Raw genomic sequence first — 23,008 nt, forward strand, 5'->3', positions numbered from 1 at the left:
TTAAAGCAGTCACCTGTGCTCCTGGTTATACTATCCTGAGATTCTGACTGGTGTGTCATCAGTTTTGCTACTGAATGCTTGCGTATGGATAATTGTGTGTTGTTTGAGTTCACACTGTGACAGTAGAGTTAATTATATAATGTGTTTGTGTTTTATGAATGAGAACATAAGATATCTGTAAAATGAGGACAACTTTGGAGAAATCATTAAAAAAAATTGGAATGTGTGTGAGTATTTATGCATTCCAGTATAATATGTAGCCTAGAATATTATTGTGTCTAAACTAATTAATTAGTAAAACATTACATGATTGAAGTTTTTACTCCTAGTCCATTGCTTACATTATGAATGAATCTTTAATTTAGAATTTAGTCTTTGGATTTAACTGTTAATGCATTAAGCCATTTTTCGATTTTGTTTTCTTGGGGACAAAACTCTTAAACTCATAAAAATGTTGTCTTTCCATTTGGATTATACTGCCATTATCTTATATATGGTGCTTACAAGAAAGCCGTGAATTGGTTGTTCCTGGTTGTTGTTTTACAAGTTATAGCACTTTTTCTAAATAACATTGTAAGTTCATTGATTAGCTAACATTGCAGTGTAATTTTAATTTTACTCATCATATTTTCGTCAACATTCTGAAGATTATGGAATATTCTGGGATTTGGAGGTGCTAAAATGTTATAACACAGGTTTTTTCTTTCTTTTTGCTCAGAACAAAACAAAACAAAAAACACTAATCTATAACACTTAAGACATTTGACAAAATCACACACAGAACTGGCAAAAGGTACTGCAGATGACACGCAGACGTCACGTAGCTTCTCGCGTCTCTTCTCAGGCAGCTTCTCACGCGAGAAGGGGGGTGACGAAAGTGTCGCGCTTCTTATCACACGTCATTGGTCTTGTACAGCGTCTGACTAAACTAAGAGTTATTTTTCGCACCTTTAAACGTTCGAATACACATAGTTATGTGTCAAAATGCCTGTCTCCTCGTCAACAGTTATTTGTGTCTTAAATGAACGTTAATAGTTAAAGATAAATCGACATGCCTGATTGCTTAGTTAGCAACGTAAGTGCTTAAATCACACCCCATATTCGGACGGATTCTTTAATATGACGTTGCATCATGCACTCGTCTCACTGAACGTGACGTCTGCGTCTGCCACAATACTGTTTGTCTGCCTGAACGTGAGGTCTGTGTTTGCTGCAAGGGTTTCCAGCACATTCCATACACTTATTTGTGCTTTATTATACCTATTCATTCTCTATTATTGTTTTCACTTATCCTTAATTATGTTTAATTAGCAATTAAGTGCTTTTTACCTTTCTTATGTATAGCTTTTTATTCCAAAAAGTAAATATTTATACAAATGATATAAAAAATTCTGTATGACATTGCTTCTTGTCCACATATCCACAGATACTTATGAAGAAATCATAAAAATAAGTTGTTCTAGCATGTATTCACCACTAGGAGTCTCTAGACCAACACAAAATTACGCATTTTTAAACATTGCTATATTTTGGGCTAATTTAACTAACAAACAATATTTGTAATTTTTTATTTTGGAGTTGTAATATTTAGTTTTATAGTTTCGCCAAAGTGATTGACAGACGATCTGACAGAGTTATACTAAAAAAACATTTACACCTCAAAAAACAAAGGCGAGCACACTTTATTATTATTGTAACGGGCTGACGAGACGTGAGACGTTCGGATCCAAATGCAAAGCTTTAATTGGAGAAGACACAGACGTGGTCATAAAGCAGGCAGGGTCAAACACATTGACTCTCGCACTACACAAACTGTTGCATAGCACCCCGGACTACATTTCCCATCATTCTTTGCACAATTTGCACACTGCCCTGATTGCACTCATTGCACACAGCTGTTTCTAATTACCTCATTCACTATATAACACCCACTCTAACCACCTTTCTCTGCTGAGTATTGTTTAGCCTGTACCCCTTTCCGAGTCTCCGTGTTTTCCTTGTTTTGCCTTGCCTTGCCTGTTTTTGCGGTTTTTGATCTTTGCCTGTTTTCCTGGTTTTTTCCCTCTCGTCTCGCCCCTGTGATTCTGTCTGCCGATCGGTGACCTACGCTAGCCCTAGGACTATTCTTGTGTTTTGCCCGCCATATACCTGTTTGCCATTGTTTGACCCTGCCTGTTTACCACGTCTCTCTATTAAAAGCTTGCAGATGGATCCACACGTCTCACATCTCGTCAGCACCGTTACAATTATTTTATTTATTTTAATTTTTTTAGCCTAAATGTTTTTGCAGATGCATAAAAACATTTATTTGTATCAACAGCTGCAGAAAACCTGGAAGAGAATTAACATTTTAGAGCCAGGGTTTCTCTTTCAATTCTTCCATGGTTTTTTAACCTCACACATAAAAAACATAACCTTTGATATTCATTCATGTGCTGTAACTAAAAGAGAAAATGGATCAGTTCATGTGCTGCTTGAACTGTGGCTCTAGAGTCACCAAATTGTGGGTCTATTTAGTGTTTGAACTTTTTGACAACATTTTTAAGCTGACACTTTGTTTTATACTAAGTATTGCTTTGTTCCGCAATGTATTTTCACTGTATGGCATGTGACTTGTCGGACATAGCAAAGGTAGGCTTTGTTTTTGCGAAAGGTCAGTTGTCATTTGTGGACAACTTATTTACAGATGAGGGGAAACCAAAGAGTGTTTAGCACCTGCAGGAAAAGCAGAGAATCATGTATGAACATTTATTGAAATTGTTCTAAAAAATAATTTTTTAAAATGTAAACGAATAAATTACAAGTTTTTTTATTACATGTTGAATAACTGACTGTACCTTTTGAGTTTCTAAAAACTATTTGTGCTGAATGCAAACACAATTTTGGCACAGCGGCCAAAAAAAACAAAACAAACAACAATAAAAAAAGTAAAAAAATAAAAATAGTGAGGGGATATTTGAATTATTTGTTAATAAACTAGTGTTTTCTGAGTCAGTGTCACAAAGATGAAGCTGCTGATCCTGACTCGCCATCTCCTTAACTGGACGTGCATTTAGAGAGAAATTACATAATGAAAGAGTTTTTGTTTTTGATTTGAATTATTTCGTTTTAAAGTCGTATTTTAAAGCATTTTATAGATGATCTGAAACATTAGAATGTGACAAACATGCAAAAAAATAAGAAATCAGGAAGGGGGCCAACACTTTTTCACACCACTGTATGTTTATCATGTCTATGAGGCAAGTATTCGCTGAGTTTCGGTTCATTTTTGTGAAGCCCTCTTGCTCAAGTCAGAGACACAAAATGCGCATCCTGTTGGTTTTCCTGTTTGTTTGTTTTTACAAAATTAGTTTTTTTAAGGTGATATTGTGAGTGCACAATTTTTTGCAGTTCCGAATGATGTATAGGTACTCTTACCTTTTATGAGCAAAAATGACAGCTTATTTTTAAGTTACCACTGTTATTAGGAGGGGGAAGAGATCGCGCTGGCGCCTCCATGTCCAGCAAAGCGCGCTTCAGCTTCGACTCTCGCCACAAACGATCAAGGGTGCGTTTCCCAAAATGACGGAACTTGCGATCATATTTGCTTTTGGGAAAAGCACCCCAGATGTGCGCTTAATAGCGCACATTTATCTAGGTAACATTTTTTTATTAATATGGTGAAAAGCATAGTGTTTGTTTTTTTATCCATAGATTTTATTTTAGGCAAGTCATGTTGAATTGAGAAGAAGGCTAAATTGATCAAACATATGCTCATGGCGCTTCCTGCCGCTGGCCGCTTGGTCGTTCCTTTAAAAAACAAAAACTTGAATTTAACAAACATAGAATGTTCCAAACATATTTCTACATTAACTTAATAAAGAAATGAAAAGAAATATGACCACTTTGCCATTAAAAACCAAAACTAAAATATTGTAATGGCTGCAACAGCAGCTGTGTGATGGGGAAGAGAGAGAAAGAGAGAAAAGGCAGGGGATCCAGTCGGACTCTGGGCGAGAATTCTGATAAGCTGTCGGACAAGGTCCGGCCCGTGCAGGGCTCTATTCATTCCCTCGTTTCACCTAAAAGTTCCCTGGGCTCGGCGGGCCCCCAAAACTGCCCGGGCCCATATGCACCTGCAATGGCCTATAGCTTATACTTATTTCATAATATCACACAAAGAGTGATATAGTCTGATTATCGTTATTGCTAAAATCCCAGAAAATAGAGATATCATTTTTTGTCTCTATCGCACACCCTTACATATTTATTCTTCTTTGCTTGTTTGGTAAACATAATTCACTGATCATGAAGCTTAAAATAAGCTTATCTTAGAAATAGGGTTTCTCAACGGTAACGATCGAGGACACGTCAAAAAAATAGGTGAATCATATTTATATTAGGGTCTTGTTTCTGTTGTTGAACGCCGCGCACAAATGATGTCGCTGTCGACTGGCTAACGCAACCCTTAGGAATGCAACCCTTTAAATGGTACTGGGAAATAGTTCGCGCAAAATCGTCCCAGTACTTTAGTACTGTACATTTAGTTCTGGAACTAAAGCGGTGCGAAAGGGCCTATTGTCAGTGAACTACGGCTCTGTGTATTAAATGCCGCTCCATCTGAAAGCACATGATGGAGATTTACTACTGATCACAGGAGCGGCTTTACTGAAGAGTTTCCCTTGACAATCGCATGCGATTAATTGCACAGCCCTAATTTATATCAGGTTTTATTTATTTATTTATATATTGGTTGATTGATTTATTGAAGGGGCGGGGTCTGGTTAATATTGTGAAATATCATTACAATTTAAAATAATGGTAATATACCTTATATTTATTTCTGAGATGCAAAGCTGAATTTTCAGCATCATTACTCCAGTCTTCTCTGTCACAATGTAATGTATTGTAGCTTCAATGTATTGTCAATGTCGGAAACAATTGTGCTGCTTAATATTTTTCTGTGATATTTTTACAGGATTGATTGATGAATCCTGCAGATTATTATTCAAAATATAGAAATCTAATCAATTTAACATTATTGCTGAATAAAAGTATACATTTTCTTTCAAAAAAGAAAGGAAAAAATAAATGAATAATAAAATAAGGGCTGTTCTTTTATTCTTCAAAGAATCCTAATATAATGTTTTACACGTAAAATAAAGCAAAGAAGAGAGGCGCTTGAAAAACTGAACATTAATCAGGCATAATGTATTTTTCTATTATTTTACAGCAACAGTCTCAGATCTAGCAGATGATTGCGTTTGACGGGTTGGCCATCACCGATGTTCTGTAGGCTACATTAAAATGTGACAGATAAAAACACAATAACCCCCAAATGTAAAAGAAAATCAAAAAGGATTTCATAAAACTAAACGACATGAGTATACCTATAAGCAACACAAACTTCACTAAAGGATTCCTTTCAGAGACATTCATTATTTATATGTTATAGACTTTTTATACTTTGTTATCTTTATACAGGGCCGTGCACAGGGGGATGGCCCGGTGGCTAGAGCCACTGCCCCTTTGCCCTCATCGGCTGAGGTGCCCCTTCACCAATCCCTCACCCTCACCCCAGCCCAAAGCGTTCGGTTACCGCTACGCTAAAGATCCGCTGATTCCGCTAATCTGCTCTGTGTTTTCCCGCCCGCTCCGCAGCATCACTCACAATCGGTGTGCCTAGGGCTGTCGCGATAACCGCAATATCGCAACACCGCGCTATTGACGAGCAAACCGCAGAGGAATGCAAGAACCGCAGCAACCGCGATTTTTGCGTGTTTTCTTTTTTCGTAAGGCTATGCCCTTCTCGTTTTACACTTCATGCATGTGGACTGAATATTAAACAAGTTAGTAATGATAACATAATGTGTAGCATGCTGATTTGTACAGAGGCGCCATAGATGTGCACTTAAGCCTAAACAGACCGTGAAAGAGAGAGATCGACTGAGCGCGTGCGATTACTTGAGTCATATATATTTGTGAAAATAGGTTGTCATGTTCAAGGAAAGTGAAATCTTAGCTGGTCAGCTGAGCCTTCTAAAGTGGTGCTTAAAGTTAAAATTATTTCAACAGCGTGTTTCATTACGTCTCTTTGAATTAATGAATCAGCGTTTTTGAACGTGTAGTTGAATGACAGTCCCTTTCCTCCACCTTGTGGCGCTACACTGTAACTGCACTGACTGACAGCCCGTCTAGAACGCGCGCAGGAGGAAATATCAATAGAAAGTCTCTTGTCCAGTCAGATTAGAAGATCAGATTGCAACTAGGCTAACTGTTATACATATAGGCTAACGATAGCCTAACGATCTTATTGTCAGGTTTATGTTCTGTTAAGTGGACCGTTATTTTGTCATTCTCTTCTGTTTACTTCACTTCTGTTTCAACGTTATTTGGTTTCGGTTTCATTGTCTTCTGAATATGACCTCATTAGTTATATCGTAACACATACACACCAATTATATATACACACGTTACACATTTGTACACACACAAATTATATATATATATGTGTGTGTGTCTATGTATGTATGTATGTGTATGTGTGTGTGTATATATATATATATATGGCGATAATACCGCATACCGCGCTATTGAGCCACTCAAAATTACCGCAAGGGAAATTCCCTCACCCCAGGTGTGCCGCTATCTGGAGTGGAGACCACAGTTCCTGAAGGTCGTTCATTAACTGGTAGATGCATTACAATCCACATTACAGTCAGTGGATGATTCGCTGAATTAATAATTTGTTAGTTTGTTTTTGTATTTCTGTCGGTAAAGTGATTAAAAGTGATTACAACAAAATATCCAAGTTCTTAGAATTAGAATGTCTGATCAAATTATTGTACCCGATCAGCTCTAACATAAATAACACAAAATTCGCTGTTGTTGGCACATTTTGTAGACAAAAAAAAAATGCTATCACAAAAAAGAAGACAGAGAGAGAAAGAGCGAAGGGAGGCTGCTAAAGGCAGTTCAACATTGCAAACATGAATTCAAAGATCCAGCAAGCCAGCAGGTAAATCATCATATAGAATATTTAGCAGTTTGTCACACTTTAATTCTTGTAATTAAGTATATTTCCCTTTATAATCACTTGTCTTGATACTAGCAGTCTATAACACATCATATTTTATTAAAACCATATTAATAGTAGGCCTATAAATAGCTAAAAAAATAATATAAATGTTCTAAATGAGTTGTTTATTTGTATATAATATAGTTTAATGCTGTAAAATATTAAAATAAATGTCTAATACTTATAGGGGAGTGGGCTAAGATTAGCCATTTTTTACTTATGTGGTCCTCGAGGGGAAATGAGACAGAAATACAAAGAAATTATCTATCCTATCCTATCCTAATGAAAGTATTCCTATCATTTTAAATGATCAGAATGTATCTATGATAAAGAGTTCTAAAAATATGGCTTCTTATAAAAAAAAGTGTTCTCATGGTTCAGTTTGCTCCGGGTTAGGGGTAAGTTGACCCGAGTCGAGTCAGTGGGTAAGATGCACCATCTGGGTGTAAAATAACCATCTGACCAAATCTGATTCAAACCCATGTGAAATAAATAAATAATTTAAAAACTAATTTAATAATTTCCTTTTACAAACAGTCATATTTCCTTTCATAAAGTTAACTTTAACAACATAAAACCAACCAAATGAAGTTTAAATTTCAGTATTTAATTGTTTGCATTTCTGAAACAATATGTTGAACGCCAAAGTTGTAGCCTTCCTAAAAACAGACTAAACAGAGAGTTTGTTGGCCATTAGTGACTACAGCTGGAAATATATATCTGATTATAATGATGAAAAGCAATTTCTCGTTCTTATCAGAGAAATATTTGGTACACTGTCCCTATCAAATAAACTACAAATGATATGTATATATGATAAACTAAACCAGTAATATCACATTAAAACACCAGTTTATAATTCAGAGATTTAACTTAACTACAGTGCCTTAAGGTGAGGTAAGTTAAAATGCTGACTCAATTTACCCCACAGCATTTGGCTCACTTTGCCCCATAGCTGCCATTTTGGGAAAAAAATTGTAACTGTAGCTTACCAGTTCAGACTAATATTTAGCTAAATGATTTGCATGGTTTTATATGTTGCTAAATCACCTATATGTATTATAAATATTTTTAGACCTAGATAAATTTGCTTTGATGTAACAACCATTACATATGTTATGCTAAAATTTTACATTTTTAAAGTAAATGGGTGCCTTCCATTCCCCCCATGTGCTTCTCCTTTTCACAGTCTGGCAGAAATGATGGGTGGTTCCAAAATACATGGTCACATGACAGTAAAAGTGTATACAGTTGGCAAGAAATGGGGTGGGTCAACTTACCCACTGGCTCAACTTACCCCAATTCCCCCTACTTCCATTGAAGATGAGGCAGAAGCAGGCTCAGAGAGTGAGGGAGGGCCCACTCTTATAAAAAACATCTACGATAAAGTCTGAAATTATTACAGAGTGTGCTGTCTTCTCTTTTAATTGTATATTTGTAACAACTGGATCATTTGTATTAACAAGCACCCACCCCCCTAGAGCCCCTTTTTTGGTTTGGGCCACTGCCCCTCAAAATGTCTGTGCACGGTCTTTATACTTTTACAAAGAGTGTAATGAAAAAAAAAATTCAAAAAAATTGTATATTATTATATATGAATATATTTCTATTTAATACATAATTAATGTATATTGTATGTTAGCCGGGAAAAAGACAGACAAACTAAAAACTGCAATTAAAAAAAAAGAGTCTGACGCAGACGTCACGTCCATTGAGAGGAATGAATGAAGGGCAAGTAAATTGTGCATTGGCTGACACACTGCACTGAGCCGTGTGAGCAGCGTATTAGGATACGTGTTAGCGAAAAAAAAAAAAAAAACCTTCACTGCTACACGTGAATCACGTGACGTCTACGCCTCGTCTGCGTCTTAAAATGAATGGATTAAATAGGGAAAAAAAATTTAAAAAATCAATACGTCAGTGAGACGAGTGCATGTTGCAACGTCATATTAAAGAATCCGTCCGAACGCCATAAAGGGGGTGGGAGCGTATTATGGAACCGGTTTAGGAAAAAAAAAAAAAAAAAACCTTCACTGCTACACGTGAATCACGTGACGTCTACGCCTCGTCTGCGTCTTAAAATGAATGGATTAAATAGGGAAAAAAAATTTAAAAAATCAATACGTCAGTGAGACGAGTGCATGTTGCAACGTCATATTAAAGAATCCGTCCGAACGCCATAAAGACATTTGGTTTGATGTTCGATCGATCGGTCGAACGTTTGAGTTTAGCATGGAGTACGCTTCATATATTTCTCTGTTCACGCTCCACTTCATCTGCCAGTGAATTCAACGATCTTATCAGATCTCCAGCCGCCATGTTTCAAACGATCCAAACCAAACGTAACACGCTTCCGCCAATCCCTGCCTTGAAGCAATGATTGACGGAGGGTGGGCGTGGTCAGCTCGGAATGCATTTTCAAAGCCGCACTGAATTTTGCTACAAATATCCCACGGTGTCATGGGATGTGTAAGTGTTCTAACTGTTAGTTTAAATGCATTTAGGACAAATAGCATTGAAATGATCATTTTGCTACCATTTCTGCTTAGACATGTTATACATATCAAATCCGTTTGTGTTATATATTTTCATTTTCATTTTGCAACTTATAAAGCGTTAAAATTTGTATTCAGTTTACATATTAAAACAACTGTTGGAAATGGCAAATGTAAATTTATATAATTTCATTTTCATTTTCTTTTTGCAACAAACTTTGTTGCAAATGGACTTTGCTTTTTCATTTGAAATTTGGCAGTCACTGTGCGTTCGCGAAAGCGAAAATGCAAACGCTAATGCAGGATTTGCAATTGCATTTGGATTATGTCACAATTTATGCGTCCACATATTGAAAACGCAATTGAAAATACAATTTGCTATTCTATTTGAAAATTGTCCGGAATATCGTTCCATAAACTTTGCATGTATGGGTAATGGAAAATGTAAATTTAAATACAGAAATACATTGCCATTTTGAATATTGCATTTTAAATTGCATTACGCTACCTATATGCTACCTATATGCCACCTATATGCTTCCAGTATGAGATTCTGACGGTATGATAACCTTAGATAAAAATATCACGGTATCACGGTATTGTGATTACAGCTCTAAAATATGTTATTTTTAAATGTCTGGGTACAAAAAAACTTTTTTTTACTTTTTTTTTTCTCCACTGAACACAATATATTTTATGTTTAAGAAACATATAGAACATTATGAAACAGTAAACATGTCAGGCTAAATAATTAAATTAAATAATGTAATTCTTCTTAATTAAGTGCAGCCACTTAAGTGAGCCTAAACCTGCAGCTCAACAATAATCAGAACATAAATAAATTATTTTCTGTAAAAAAAAAATTAAAAAAAATCCCTATAAATGAGAAAAATGCAGCCACTTAAGTGAGCCTAAACCTGCAGCTCAATAATCAAAAATATAATTGAAACATAATTTCTGTAAAAAAAATTACAATTAAAAAATAAATTAAAAAACACTCAAACAGTGGCAAAATTTGTTTTTTGTTTTTTAAATGCGTGATTTTGAACAGATGTAAACAATGGCAGGAGGCTTAAAAGTATAGACGTGATACCAGCTAAATGTAATTATTGTACTAAATCGCAGAAAAGTAGGCTACAGTACGGACTTTAGACTGCTATTCCCCGCTCTGTGAAGTAACGTGAGGGAGGAAACTAGTTGACGTTAGCTAGGTAATTAGCCATGTTATCTGCCTCGGTAGCAAGCCAAATAGTATTTATTTATCTGTCATCTGTACGGAACATCATTGTGTATGGAACATAGTCTCCGTTACCCGAAAAATTCCCATACGACAGACTTTCGTCTTTTTCGACGGGGGAAAAGTTCCGGGAATTCACATACTTAGGCCATCCTACACACAGGTGACTCTGACCGCTCGCACCAACCAAGCAGGAGGGGTCGTGTGACTCGTTACGCTCTTCGCTGCACACAACTGAGGGAGTCCTGCACTTTCCGTCTTTGACGACACATTAAAAAAACTGTGCATACCGCAGGAATGGTATACCGGAAAATTTAGTGGTTTTGAAACCGTGACTTTTCCAGTTTGAAAAGTTTGTAGGTGTCCAGGTACAGAAACCGAATAATCAAATGTAAAATAGCACTGCACAGTAGTGTTGTCACGGTACCAAAATTTCAGTATTCGGTACCAATACCAGTGAAAATCCACGGTTCTCGGTACCAATTTCGGTACCAAAGCAAAACACAAAAACATGCTAATTGAACAACATTTTTATTAATAAGGTTAAACAAAAATTTTATGTACAAAACCAATGCCATTCCTTATACTTATTTAAAAGTGTTTCAAGTTTTCCCACAAGTAATAAAAGTAAGAAAAAAGTAAACAAGTTTCACCCAAAAGTTCAGTCATAGTTCTGCTGCCACTGAAGAACATCTGTAAACTGTTGTCTGTTTTAGGGTTTGCTGATGTGTTTCAGGATCTTCCTCAGTCTGCAGCTTTAAAAGGAAAATATAATATACATACAGTGGGGCAAAAAAGTATTTAGTCAGCCACCAATTGTGCAAGTTCTCCCACTTAAAAAGATGAGAGAGGCCTGTAATTTTCATCATAGGTATACCTCAACTATGAGAGACAAAATGAGAAAAAAAAATCCAGAAAATCACATTGTAGGATTTTTAAAGAATTTATTTGCAAATTATGGTGGAAAATAAGTATTGGGTCAATAACAAAATTTAATCTCAATACTTTGTTATATACCCTTTGTTGGCAATGACAGACGTCAAACGTTTTCTGTAAGTCTTCACAAGGTTGTCACACACTGTTGCTGGTATTTTGGCCCATTCCTCCATGCAGATCTACTCTAGAGCAGTAATGTTTTGGGGCTGTGACAGCCCCACAACATTACTGCTCTAGAGGAGATCTGGATGGAGGAATGGGCCAAAATACCAGCAACAGTGTGTGACAACCTTGTGAAGACTTACAGAAAACGTTTGACCTCTGTCATTGCCAACAAAGGGTATATAACAAAGTATTGAGATGAAATTTTGTTATTGACCAAATACTTATTTTCCACCATAATTTGCAAATAAATTCTTTAAAAATCCTACAATGTGATTTTCTGGATTTTTTTTTCTCATTTTGTCTCTCATAGTTGAGGTATACCTGTGATGAAAATTACAGGCCTCTCTCATCTTTTTAAGTGGGAGAACTTGCACAATTGGTGGCTGACTAAATACTTTTTTTCCCCACTGTAAGTAATGCAATGGGCTGAGTCTGACCAAATGCAGCATTAGATCATTGACACCAGATAAAATATAACTTTTCAGTAAATAACAAAACTCAGCTTTTATAATAAATTTAGATAAGATTACAAATATTAAGTGTATATCAAATAGATGGAAACTGTAGTATTAAAAACACTTTACTATAAGATTTTATTTGTTAGATAACATGACCTAACAATAAACAATAGTTATATGGCAATTACTCTTCTTAGGGTTAATTTCAAAGTTCAATCTGTTAAAATTATTTAATGCACAATGAACAAACATGAATGAAAAACAACCCGCGGCAACAGTGTTAAGCAGCCCAATTCCACGGGAAAACTGTGGACTTGGCAACACTGGAAGAGGATAGCTTTTGGATAGCGCATCAAGAACCGGGTTGACCGGGTACTCGGTACCACCAATACTTAAAAAAAACCTGGTACCGTAACGTTTTCATTTTTTTAGTACCGACTTGGTACCGAAATACCGGGTCTTTTGACAACACTACTGCACAGTCTTCAATGTAAAATAAAATATACAGTCAAACCAAAATTTATTCAGACACCTTCAACATTTCTCACATTATCACAGTTTATTTGCTATAGTTTAGAAAATATGACAAGAACTAAACTGTGTCAGAACAAAATCATCTTGATAATGTCAGATAACTTTGATAGAAGCTCTGTTGAGTTTTTCCACGTCTTGCGTTTGAATGCTTTAAACTCTTTTGAATGTTTAAATTGGCAAGTGGCAAGGCTTAAAAACATGTGAAAATTATAAGCTTTAGTGACGACGCGCAGCAGTGGCCCGTCAACTGTCCTGAGCATCTTTTTAGGCTGGCCTCAGTCAGTCGGTTGAGATCGCCGGGGGCCCCCCTCAGGCGTGGGCCCCTATAATCGTCACCACCTTTCACCCCACTAGCGACGGCCCTGCATACAGTAGCGCTATTGCAAACAGGAACAAGTTTACTACATAGAAATTTCCTGCCGACTGCCTTTCCAGTGAGCATGAGCGGTACATGAGCAGAGCACACATTAATAGAGCGTCACAGTGACAGCGGCTAGAGGGAGTGAAACCTGCGCGCTGAACACTACCGGGCGGTGCAGTGCCTCATATATTTTCAGCCTTATTTCTCTTTCGGCCGAAAACCGAAAATGCTGTTTTTGGTGGGGCAAAATTTCAATGCATCCCTATAAAATACCATTGGTATATACTACTTCTGCCGCCTCACCGGAAGTTGTACCCACGTTTTTTTTTTACAGAAGCGCCCCCCCCCCCCCTGCCAGTGAGAGCATTAGCGTTAGTTAGAGACTAAAAAAACCTATTTGTGTCTGTTGAAGCTTTCAATTTAAGGAATCCATGAGGAATTCAGTGGACTTTCATCTGAGGTTTAACTGTAATTTCATTTCATTTAAAGTTTCTTTTATTATTTAAATAGTTAATAATCAACCAGATTTTTGCTTTTGTATATTTGAAATTACAATTAAATGGTCTATAAGCTACAGAACATGTGGAAGCCTGAATGTATGCAGAACTTATACGCATTATATTATTAATATTCAGGAATAATGACAGTAAATGTGTTAATAATGTATGTTTCTACTTCTATAATTAAAACTATATAATTGGATCTGAAGAGACTGCAGTAATTATTACAGTAAAAGCTTAAAAGTTTCCTTATAAATAATTACTATTTAAATTTGGGGTTGGTTTTTTTCCAAAACAAATAGTTCTGTTGTTTTCCATACATAAAAATACTGGCTGATTGCTGACAATCAGGGTCCATTGCAGTTATGCTTGGTCATTATATCAGGATTTTATTATATATGATATTCAAAATAGCATGGATTTTGTGCGTTTTAACTTTGCAGATTGTTTACATACACAAACAGGAAAGGTACATTAAAAAAGCATAATAAGTCCCCTTTACGTAAAAAAGTACTAAGCTACCATGTAATCAGATATTTTGTATTTCACATCAGGTGGACTAATCGTGGTTTTTATGGTGCTGACGATATGTAGATTTGGAAGTGAGTACTATATTTCTATAATGTTTTTAATGTCAGGATTTGTATAAGAAAACATAAATTAATATTCCATTTTTAATATCCCCAGGTTCTCCTCCTCAGAAGAGGTCCGGCAATTGCAATTGTTCTATGTCTTGTGATGAAATACCTGAGCTGAAGAAATACGAGAGCGTTGAAGTTCATGTGCAAAAGCAATCAGTAGTGATTTATAATAAAAAACATGAAGTCTCCAGTTTATTTAATGAAGGCCACTGTTCTGTGGTCGTGCCAGATTGTTTACAAGAGGATGAAGAGGTCGAATTTAGAATATATGCTCATAATAAAAAGCCAATCTATGAAAAAATGGATTTAAAGCCTGGTAAGGTCATAATTGATCTAAACTGTTTAAAAGAATTTGTTCACTCAAAAATTAAAATGTTGTGATAATTTATCCCCATTCCAATAAAGTCTTGTTTTTTTTCTTCTGTGACAGAAAAGGACAATGAGAATGTGCTTAAGCAGCTTTTCTATAAAGTTAAAGAGGATGCATATTTTTTAAAATGCCAATACTGAAAAAATATCTTGAAATAGTCCATGTAACAAGTGAGATGCATCTTCATTTGCCTGAAGTCATATGACAGCTTTGTGTGAGGAACAGAACGTCAATACTGAGTACTGACTTACAATCTTCCTCTGCCGTTGCTTTCACACTCACATTTTTTTTAAACATGATGAGAACTAGTAATTTGAATAGCTTGACTGGGATTGAATAATTACAGAATTTTAATATTTTGGGTGAACTATTCCTTTAAGGTAATTTAAAAGTTTTCATTCTATTATCCTACTGAATAAATAATTGTTACTCTCAAATTTTCCACAGAGTGTAAAACAGAGAAACCACCAGAAGAGAGCAGTAAGTAACTTAAGAAGGCTCAATTCTTGAGCTAAATACACCATAATTTTGTATTTATAAAATAATAATAATAATAATAAATTAAAAAATTCTCCCAACATTGAAAAATAAGCAGATATTTGATGAAGTAATTCGTGTAAAGATGATTTTTGATGTTGCTGATTTTTGAGTAAATTATTTTATTAATTTATTTCAATCATCACTACTAGTGCTGCTAGTGATGCGATCAAACCAGTTTCACTCCAAGTAAAGTTAAGGGCAGCGTTCAAATGACTCCTGAAATGATATGCCTTGTTAAGGAAAGGTTTACTGCTATAATGTTGAAACTAAAATATTTGAATTTGAAAGTTTTAATGACCTTGTCTTTGTGTTTGATTACTCGATCATACATTTAAAATATTTTCAGACAAGCGGACAGACAGAGGGGACAAAACTGATTCGGTCACAGATCCGCCAGAGGATGCTGAGATGACAGGTGAGAGCAGAAATCATTCTTGTGTGTTTCATTTTCTCACAACTTTGAAATCAGTACAGATTCATCAAGCATGTAAATGTGAATTTAGTGGCTGAACTATCTGTTTCTTCATTCTGAAAATGCTGTTGTTTAATTCTTGTCTCTGTGTAGACGGGGTGAAGGTGACAATAGGCCTAGTCTGTGCTGGACTTATCATTTTTCTGGCTGGAGGATACATTTGTTGGAGAAAGTATAAACATCAGCAACAGCAGCAAAACACAATCTGATTCATCGCAAATCACCAAAATGACACATGTATGTGTTTTATTTTACAATCTAATAATCATTTGTAAGTTATCACAGATTCAAATAGAAAAATGTGGTTTAGATGTCTTTATCACTTGGCCTGATCTCACTTACACCTTAGTTCTGGCAACAAAGTTCAAACAATCGTGATCATTAATATACAGTAAAATCTTTATTTTTCTTTCTTTCTTTCTTTCTTTATATAGCACTATATAAATACAACTAAGTTGTCCAAAGTGCTTTACAAGGTAAACATAGAAAATAGCACATCAACATGATAATAGTAAATAGCATAAAAAAATAATACAATCCTAAAGCAACACCCATTTTAAAATGCCATAGAGAGTAAATACATTTTTCATTTGGATCTAAAAATAGCCAGAGTCGGTGCCGTTCTAATAGCTAGTGGCAACTTATTCCACAGATTTGGACCGCTCACCGCAAACGCACGATCACCCTTGAGCCTAGATCTAGTTCTGGGCACTGTTAAGAGTGCCAGATCACTGGATCTAATGGTGCTTTTCCACTGCGTGGTATGACATGGCTCGGCACGGCTCAGTATGACATGGCTCGGTTTGCGTTTCCACTGCAGTCTAGTACCGCTTAGAGTGGGCGGGATTATTCACATGTCGCTATAGTCAAAGCCACTAGAAGGCAAGCCTGCAACCATTAGCCGAAAAAGCGTAATGGCTAAAGCTAACGCTTCCGGTCTGGCAGTACGTGGGAAAGGAGACCAGAGGCCTTTTTTTTTATTTTTAAATGGATGTCAATGGAGGAGAGGCTTCACTACACTGAATAAACAGCTTTTTAGAGGAAACCGCTCATCATTTAATGAATCGACAGCCTATCTGCTAATCTTCAACATGTTTTACACTAAACAATACTTTTGAATTGAACTATTTTTAGAGCTTACCACAAAAAAAATGCTGTTTTATAAGAGAAGTCACTGACTTTTTGCGACAGGTGGAATTCAGCTTACGGCATTTCTCATTCATTCCTATGATATCCATAAACGGTGATTGAGTGTCGCACAACTCTGACTGAAATGTAATTACGTCAAGGCTGTAATGTGATTGGTTATGAAGGGACATGTGATCCAAGTTAGCTGTTACGCTTTCTCCAATAGTAAGTAATACAGACCCTCTCATCTCACTATAGTAAGATAATCTCTGGTTATAGTTGCGCTGCCTCTACTGCTGCGACTCCTGAAAAACTTTTTCATTCCGCATCGCCCCATCAAGCTCTCGCTGGATCCGCTCCTCTGCTATCAACGAGAGGAATGTCTGTTCTTCCTCAACAAACCACGAAACAGCCATTTTTTGGTTGTTAAAAAAAGGTGTGCTCGTTCAAAACAGTTGCGTTCGATCCTTCGCTGGCTGTGCTGATTTAAATCCAGCGGTTCTGTTGTGTTTGTGTCGCAAGTTCAGTGACGCAGGTAGTGACGATTCTCTCCAGCCAATCCGTGATCAGCAGAGTTTACACGTCACGTTTTGATAACGGTACGGTTCACTTGGAACCTCAACCAAGGTGGTACTAAAAAAAGTACCAGGTACTGTACCCAGTGGAAAACCCCCCAAAAGTGAACCGTACCGAGCCGTACCATGCAGTGGAAAAGCGCCATAAGTGATCTAGAGGGAACATGTCTTACAAGGAGATCTGCAAGATAAGGTGAAGTGCGGTTATTAATAGACTTAAATACCATAACCAGGATTTTAAACTCAATTTTGTATTTTACAGGTAGCCAATTCAACGAAAAAGGATGGGAGTGATATGTTCATATTTTCGTGTCCTGGTCAGGAGTCTAGCAGCAGCATTGCAGCCGATCTAGAGATTACTTATTAATACCGCAGTAAAGCGAGTTGCAATAGTCTATGCAAGAAACTATCAGTGCATTAATGATTTTCTGAGTATCTGAAAAATGTAAAAACGGCGTAACATTTCTGTCACACGCTTGAGGTATTCGGCCAATCACAAGGCACTGGATAGCTGGCCAATCACAGCACACCTCGCTTTTTCAGACCGATGAGCTTTGTAAAAATCGATGCGTTTCAGAAAGACGGGGCATAGAGGAGAAACAATAATGTACAGTATGTGGAAAATAATTTTTTATTTGATTTTTAATTTTTTTTTACTTTAAACCCGCATAAACACATTTCATTACACCAATTACACAAAATAATGTTATCTTTAGCAGCATCATATGACCCCTTTAACTTTTGCGAGTTGACGTAGATAAAAGAAGCAAGACCGAAACACAGAACTAATTTGTTTATCCATTTTAAGCTCATTGTCAATTTGGATGCCCAGATTTTTGACACACAATCTAATATTTGGTTCAAACTTTTTTAGTTCCGTTTTAAGGACTGCCATAGCAGATGCTGACCCAAATAGAATGATTTCCGTCTTAGATTCATTAAGATGCAGAAAATTTTATAACATCCGGGACATGTCAGGGTTTCTAAAGCCTTTGCATTTCCTTTTTTAATTGGCATGTATATTTGTGTCGTCAGTGTAGCAATGAAACGATATCCCATGTTTCGCAAGAATATCGCATAAAGGTATCATATGTAAAGAGAATAAGATTGGAGCTAAAATGTATCCCTGCGGAACTCCGCAAGCAAGATGCGCCATGGAAGAAGCGAAATTATCAATGTTAACTGAGAAAGAACGGTTAGTCAAATAAGATATAAACCATTTTAGAACATTTCCCTGCAGAACGATACAGTTTTCTAAACGGGAAATAAGAATAGAGTGATTATCAAACGCTGCTGATAGATCCACAGAATCGCCAGAGTCGACCGATGGATAGATATCATTTAATACTTTAAGAAGAGCTGTTTCAGTGCTGTGCTGGATTCTTAAGCCTGACTGAAAATAGCAGTGCCACTGCCTTTAATGTAGTGTTTATTAATTCAGTATCAATAAGCAGTAGGCTTAGAGTATAAGTAACTTATAAGTATTAAGCAACTGCAGTTTTTAGACGTAGATATCAAGGAGAAAATCATCCTTATTCACAGGACGTGTTTGCAGCTAAATCAAGCAAATATATGTGTTTAAGCTGAAATTTGATGCAGTAATTCACGAAAAAAATTTGTATTTCAATCTCCAGGTGGTGCTGACAGGAACTCCTCCAACACACTCCTGATCCTGCTGATTATTGGCTTTTTTTTGTTGTTTAAATTCCTGCCAAAGAACTGGTGCCATTTTCTCCATAGAGCACCACTCTACACTGGTCTGAAATTATTGTTTTGGATCAGACCAAGAGATGACTCGCTACAGAATATACTACTGCACTTTTCTCAGACTTTTGGGAAGTTAGGTTTAGGGTTATTTGTTCTTCTCATACAGTCTGCTGTGAAATCTTGCACACTCGCACTTTTGGTGCACACATCATTTAGATGAACCATACCACTTAAACACTAAATTAATGTCAACTTTGGTATGGTTTGCTGCTGATGATCTGAATGCAACTGTCCTAAATTGTGTGTCGGTTAACCATTGTTTTTATTTGGATGTCAGTTTTGGCAGCTCGATCACGGCAGCTGTAGAGACAAGTGCCATTCTGTGTTGATGTTTACAAACAAAACAAAGGTTCAAAACCAACTGAACTTTGTTTAGGACCAAACAATCGAACCAAGTGTGAAAGCATCTGTATGTTTTTATTCCAAATAATTGTTTGTATTTTCCTATATGCTCATGTTGCACTAAATGAATTAGGTACAGTATGCAGAGGCGGACAGTAACTAAGTACATTTACTTGAGTATTGTACTTGGGTACACTTTTTGAGTATCTGTACTTTTTTTCTGGGAACTTGCGACATTAACTTCACTACATTTGAAAGACAAATATTGTACTTTTCACTCCACTACATTTCTATCAAGGTCCTCGAAGTAGAAAGTCGTTACCATGTAGCAGCTTTGAAAGTCAGTGGGTGATTTTTTTTCTTCTCTAAAACATGACATGACATTCTTCTTTCAGACAGTTTATCAGTAATCACTCTTGTAGCTTGTAGGTTTGATTTTTTTATTTTCTTATCAGTCTGTATTTACAGGATTTCTCTGTTCAAATGTGGATGAATAGCTACACATAGATGTGTCCAGAGCTGTCCATCCTGCTTTTGTGGGGGTGTAGGGGTGTTAAGTAATAATACTTTTTTTTGTTTAGTTTTCCCCCATAGGTTTTTAACATTCTAAAAGCTCTTTATTCCAAAGATACTACAAGCGAGTCAGTGTATTCAGTAGGTGTATTGTATTGTAAGTTGCTTCAGATGTATTGCAAGTATTACATACAACAATAATAAAACAGTGCATTGACATAAAAAAAGGAAATTTACTTTGGGTACTTAAGTACTTATAAAAGCAAGTACTTCTGTACTTTTACTTAAGTAAAAATCTGTCTTTACAACTTTTACTTGTAATGGAGTAATATTTGACCAGCAGTAGCTGTACTTTCAAGTAATGGAGTTGTGTACTTTGTCCGCCTCTGACAGTATGTATCTAGTAAGCTCAGTGACCTTGATGTTTTATATTTTCTTTTCTTTCTGAAACTATGCATCAGGTCATTGTACTGTAAACAACTTCTGATCTGTGATGAAACCCCTATTGATGTGATGACTATTAAAGTACTATGGTACTACTAGATCCTCATTTGTCATTAAATCTGATCAATTGTTTTGCATTGCCATGAATGCTTAATATTTGACTACAACACACACACAGACCAAATCCAGTAAAATGTGTATTTTATTATGTAACTGCACATAAAGTTTTGAAGCATAAGTGATAAAAAGCACAGCTGTAACAGCACTCATGTAACGTTTCATGATCAGGAAAGGAAGTGGAAGTGGTTTTAGTGTCTCTGCATTGTGCTGAAACCTGTAGTTTGATCCACACCATTACGAACAACAGACACAATGGAGAAAGTCATTTTCTTCTGTATTTTTTCTTCCTGGATTATGCAAACAGGTTCCAGTGGTAAGGATGCTCATTAAAATTCCACCTAACTCACCATTTTAACCTCAAACCGTTATATTTATTGAAATAATTTCAAATAATTGGTTAATTTTTCTCCAGATGTTTCAGAACATGATGTAACTCTATTAAGAGTCCAGCTAAACAAAAGCATCAGCCTGAACTGCAACATGACTGACAGATATGAAATTGCATGGTTTCACCAGTATTCTCAACAATTAAATCAACTGCTATCTGCAAAGACTAGCAGTGCGTCAGGAAGACTTCTAGTTATGTACAATCAAAACTGGAGTCGTCTGAACATTGATGATCACCACGGAGATGTGGGGATCACCACAGTCATGCTAGTTATCTCTGGAGTAACAGAGTCAGATTCAGGCCTTTATTTCTGTGGAACAAAATCAGAAACGTCAAAGTCTTCAAAGATGCACTTTGATAAACCCATCAGACTACAGATCGAGGGTTAGTACTGCTCAATTTCCAGTTTCTCTCAAATCTTCATAATGTTTTTAATGCTGACTTCTGAGTAAATTATTTGACTATTTTATTTTAGTCACCACTATTAGTGCTGCTAGTGTAGCATTAATACAGTAAGGTGAAGGGCAGTGTTTGAATGATTCCTGGAATCATATGTGTTGTTGAGGAAAGTCTGCTGCTACAATAATATCGAAACTAAAATATTATTTTGTTTTAAAGAACTTGTCTTTGTGTTTTATTACGTGATGATATATTAAAAATATTTTCAGACAAGCTGACAGATGGAGAGTACAAAACTCATTCCGTCACAGATCCGCCAGAGGATGCTGAGCTCACAGGTGAGAGCGGAAATCATTCTTATGTCTCATTTTCTCACAACTTTGAAATAAGTGCAGATTCTTCAAGCATGTAGATGTGAATTAAGTGTTTGAACTTTCTGTGTTTCTTAATTCTGCACAATGCTGTTGTCTCTCTGTAGATGGAGTGACTACAAAAGAGAGGGCATTGATGTTCGGTGGTGTTGGTCTGGCTGCGTTGGTGTTTTTTCTGGCTACAGTAATTGCAGGAGGAATCATTCACTATCGCGGCTGGCAGAAAGGATGGACCGCAGCCAAACGCTCATCTCTCATGAATCACAAATCAGCTAAATAACTTCTGGTTTATTTCATAGCCTAACTCAATAAATCCCTGAGTTTTGCTTTGCATTGCTGTAGGTTACCACTAATTAAAACAGAAAACTGCAGAGAAACTGAGATGTGGCAAATGTCTTTTTTTCAGCACCAGTGAAACTTAAATACTCATTAATAGTTGTGGTTATTACTCAGGTTTGTGTGGTTCATTTGTGCTTGTCGGTAATATTTGGTCAAATATAAAAGACTGCTACTCTCACTGTCCTTAATGCAGTATTTATTCATTTAAAATATAAACAAGCTTAAAGTTCAAGTCGTTTTATGCAACTGTTGTTATATGTAGAGATTAAGTTAAAAAAGAACACCAAATATATGCTTGAATATCATTATATATGTGTCTAGCTGTATTTTCACATTACATATAGGCTATTTATACAAATGAGTATTGATATGTACATGTAAGATGGCTTCCAGAGAAAATGCCATTAAATAAAAATGTCTTAAATTTTAAATGTGTTTGTTGAGAATTCTAATCCAATCCAAACAGCAGTAAAATTAAGAAATATGTCTGTGCATTTTCTGTCAGAAAACCTGATCATTGGCAATGCTAAACCTCTTCAAACAAAACTGTATATTTGCAGTCGTGTCAGATCTGTTCTCACAGTTTCAGAAAAACAAAGAATGGTTTCACATCAGTGTGGTGCAATGAACAATCATGATTTCCTGACTGGCTGCATTAAGATCATGCAGCTAAAACCACAGACATATGAGATGAAAATAAACTATCACTGACACTCGAGAGTGATACTCATGCTAGGAAATCACTATATTTAGACAAACAGAGTGAAAACATTAGTAAGAGTTAAAATCACTGAATATATGGGAAGATGCTCCCTTAACAGTGTTTATTTACAGCTAAACTGAAACATATTTAGTG

General features: G+C 36.1%; 1 protein-coding gene across 1 annotated transcript; it reads left to right on the top strand.

The window, feature by feature from the left end:
- The first annotated feature begins 20,894 nt into the window (after nt 1-20,894).
- On the top strand, nt 20,895-22,111 carry LOC107553364 (uncharacterized). Its single transcript, XM_016235571.1, has 4 exons — nt 20,895-20,968; nt 21,068-21,427; nt 21,712-21,780; nt 21,921-22,111. The coding sequence occupies exons 1-4, from the start codon at nt 20,908-20,910 to the stop codon at nt 22,091-22,093; spliced, it is 663 nt and encodes a 220-aa protein (XP_016091057.1). The 5' UTR covers nt 20,895-20,907; the 3' UTR covers nt 22,094-22,111.
- Nucleotides 22,112-23,008: the final 897 nt, after the last annotated feature.

Source organism: Sinocyclocheilus grahami, unplaced genomic scaffold (genome assembly GCF_001515645.1).
Source record: "Sinocyclocheilus grahami isolate Dianchi unplaced genomic scaffold, SAMN03320097.WGS_v1.1 scaffold471.1, whole genome shotgun sequence".
NCBI lineage: Eukaryota > Metazoa > Chordata > Actinopteri > Cypriniformes > Cyprinidae > Sinocyclocheilus > Sinocyclocheilus grahami.

Excerpts from the sequence above, each read along its gene's own strand:
- LOC107553364 (XM_016235571.1), top strand. The coding sequence starts at position 20,908 with ATGGAGAAAGTCATTTTCTTCTGTATTTTTTCTTCCTGGATTATGCAA. Across the intron at positions 20,969-21,067 it reads TATGCAAACAGGTTCCAGTG|ATGTTTCAGAACATGATGTA; the intron begins GTAAGGATGCTC and ends ATTTTTCTCCAG. Across the intron at positions 21,781-21,920 it reads AGAGGATGCTGAGCTCACAG|ATGGAGTGACTACAAAAGAG; the intron begins GTGAGAGCGGAA and ends GTCTCTCTGTAG.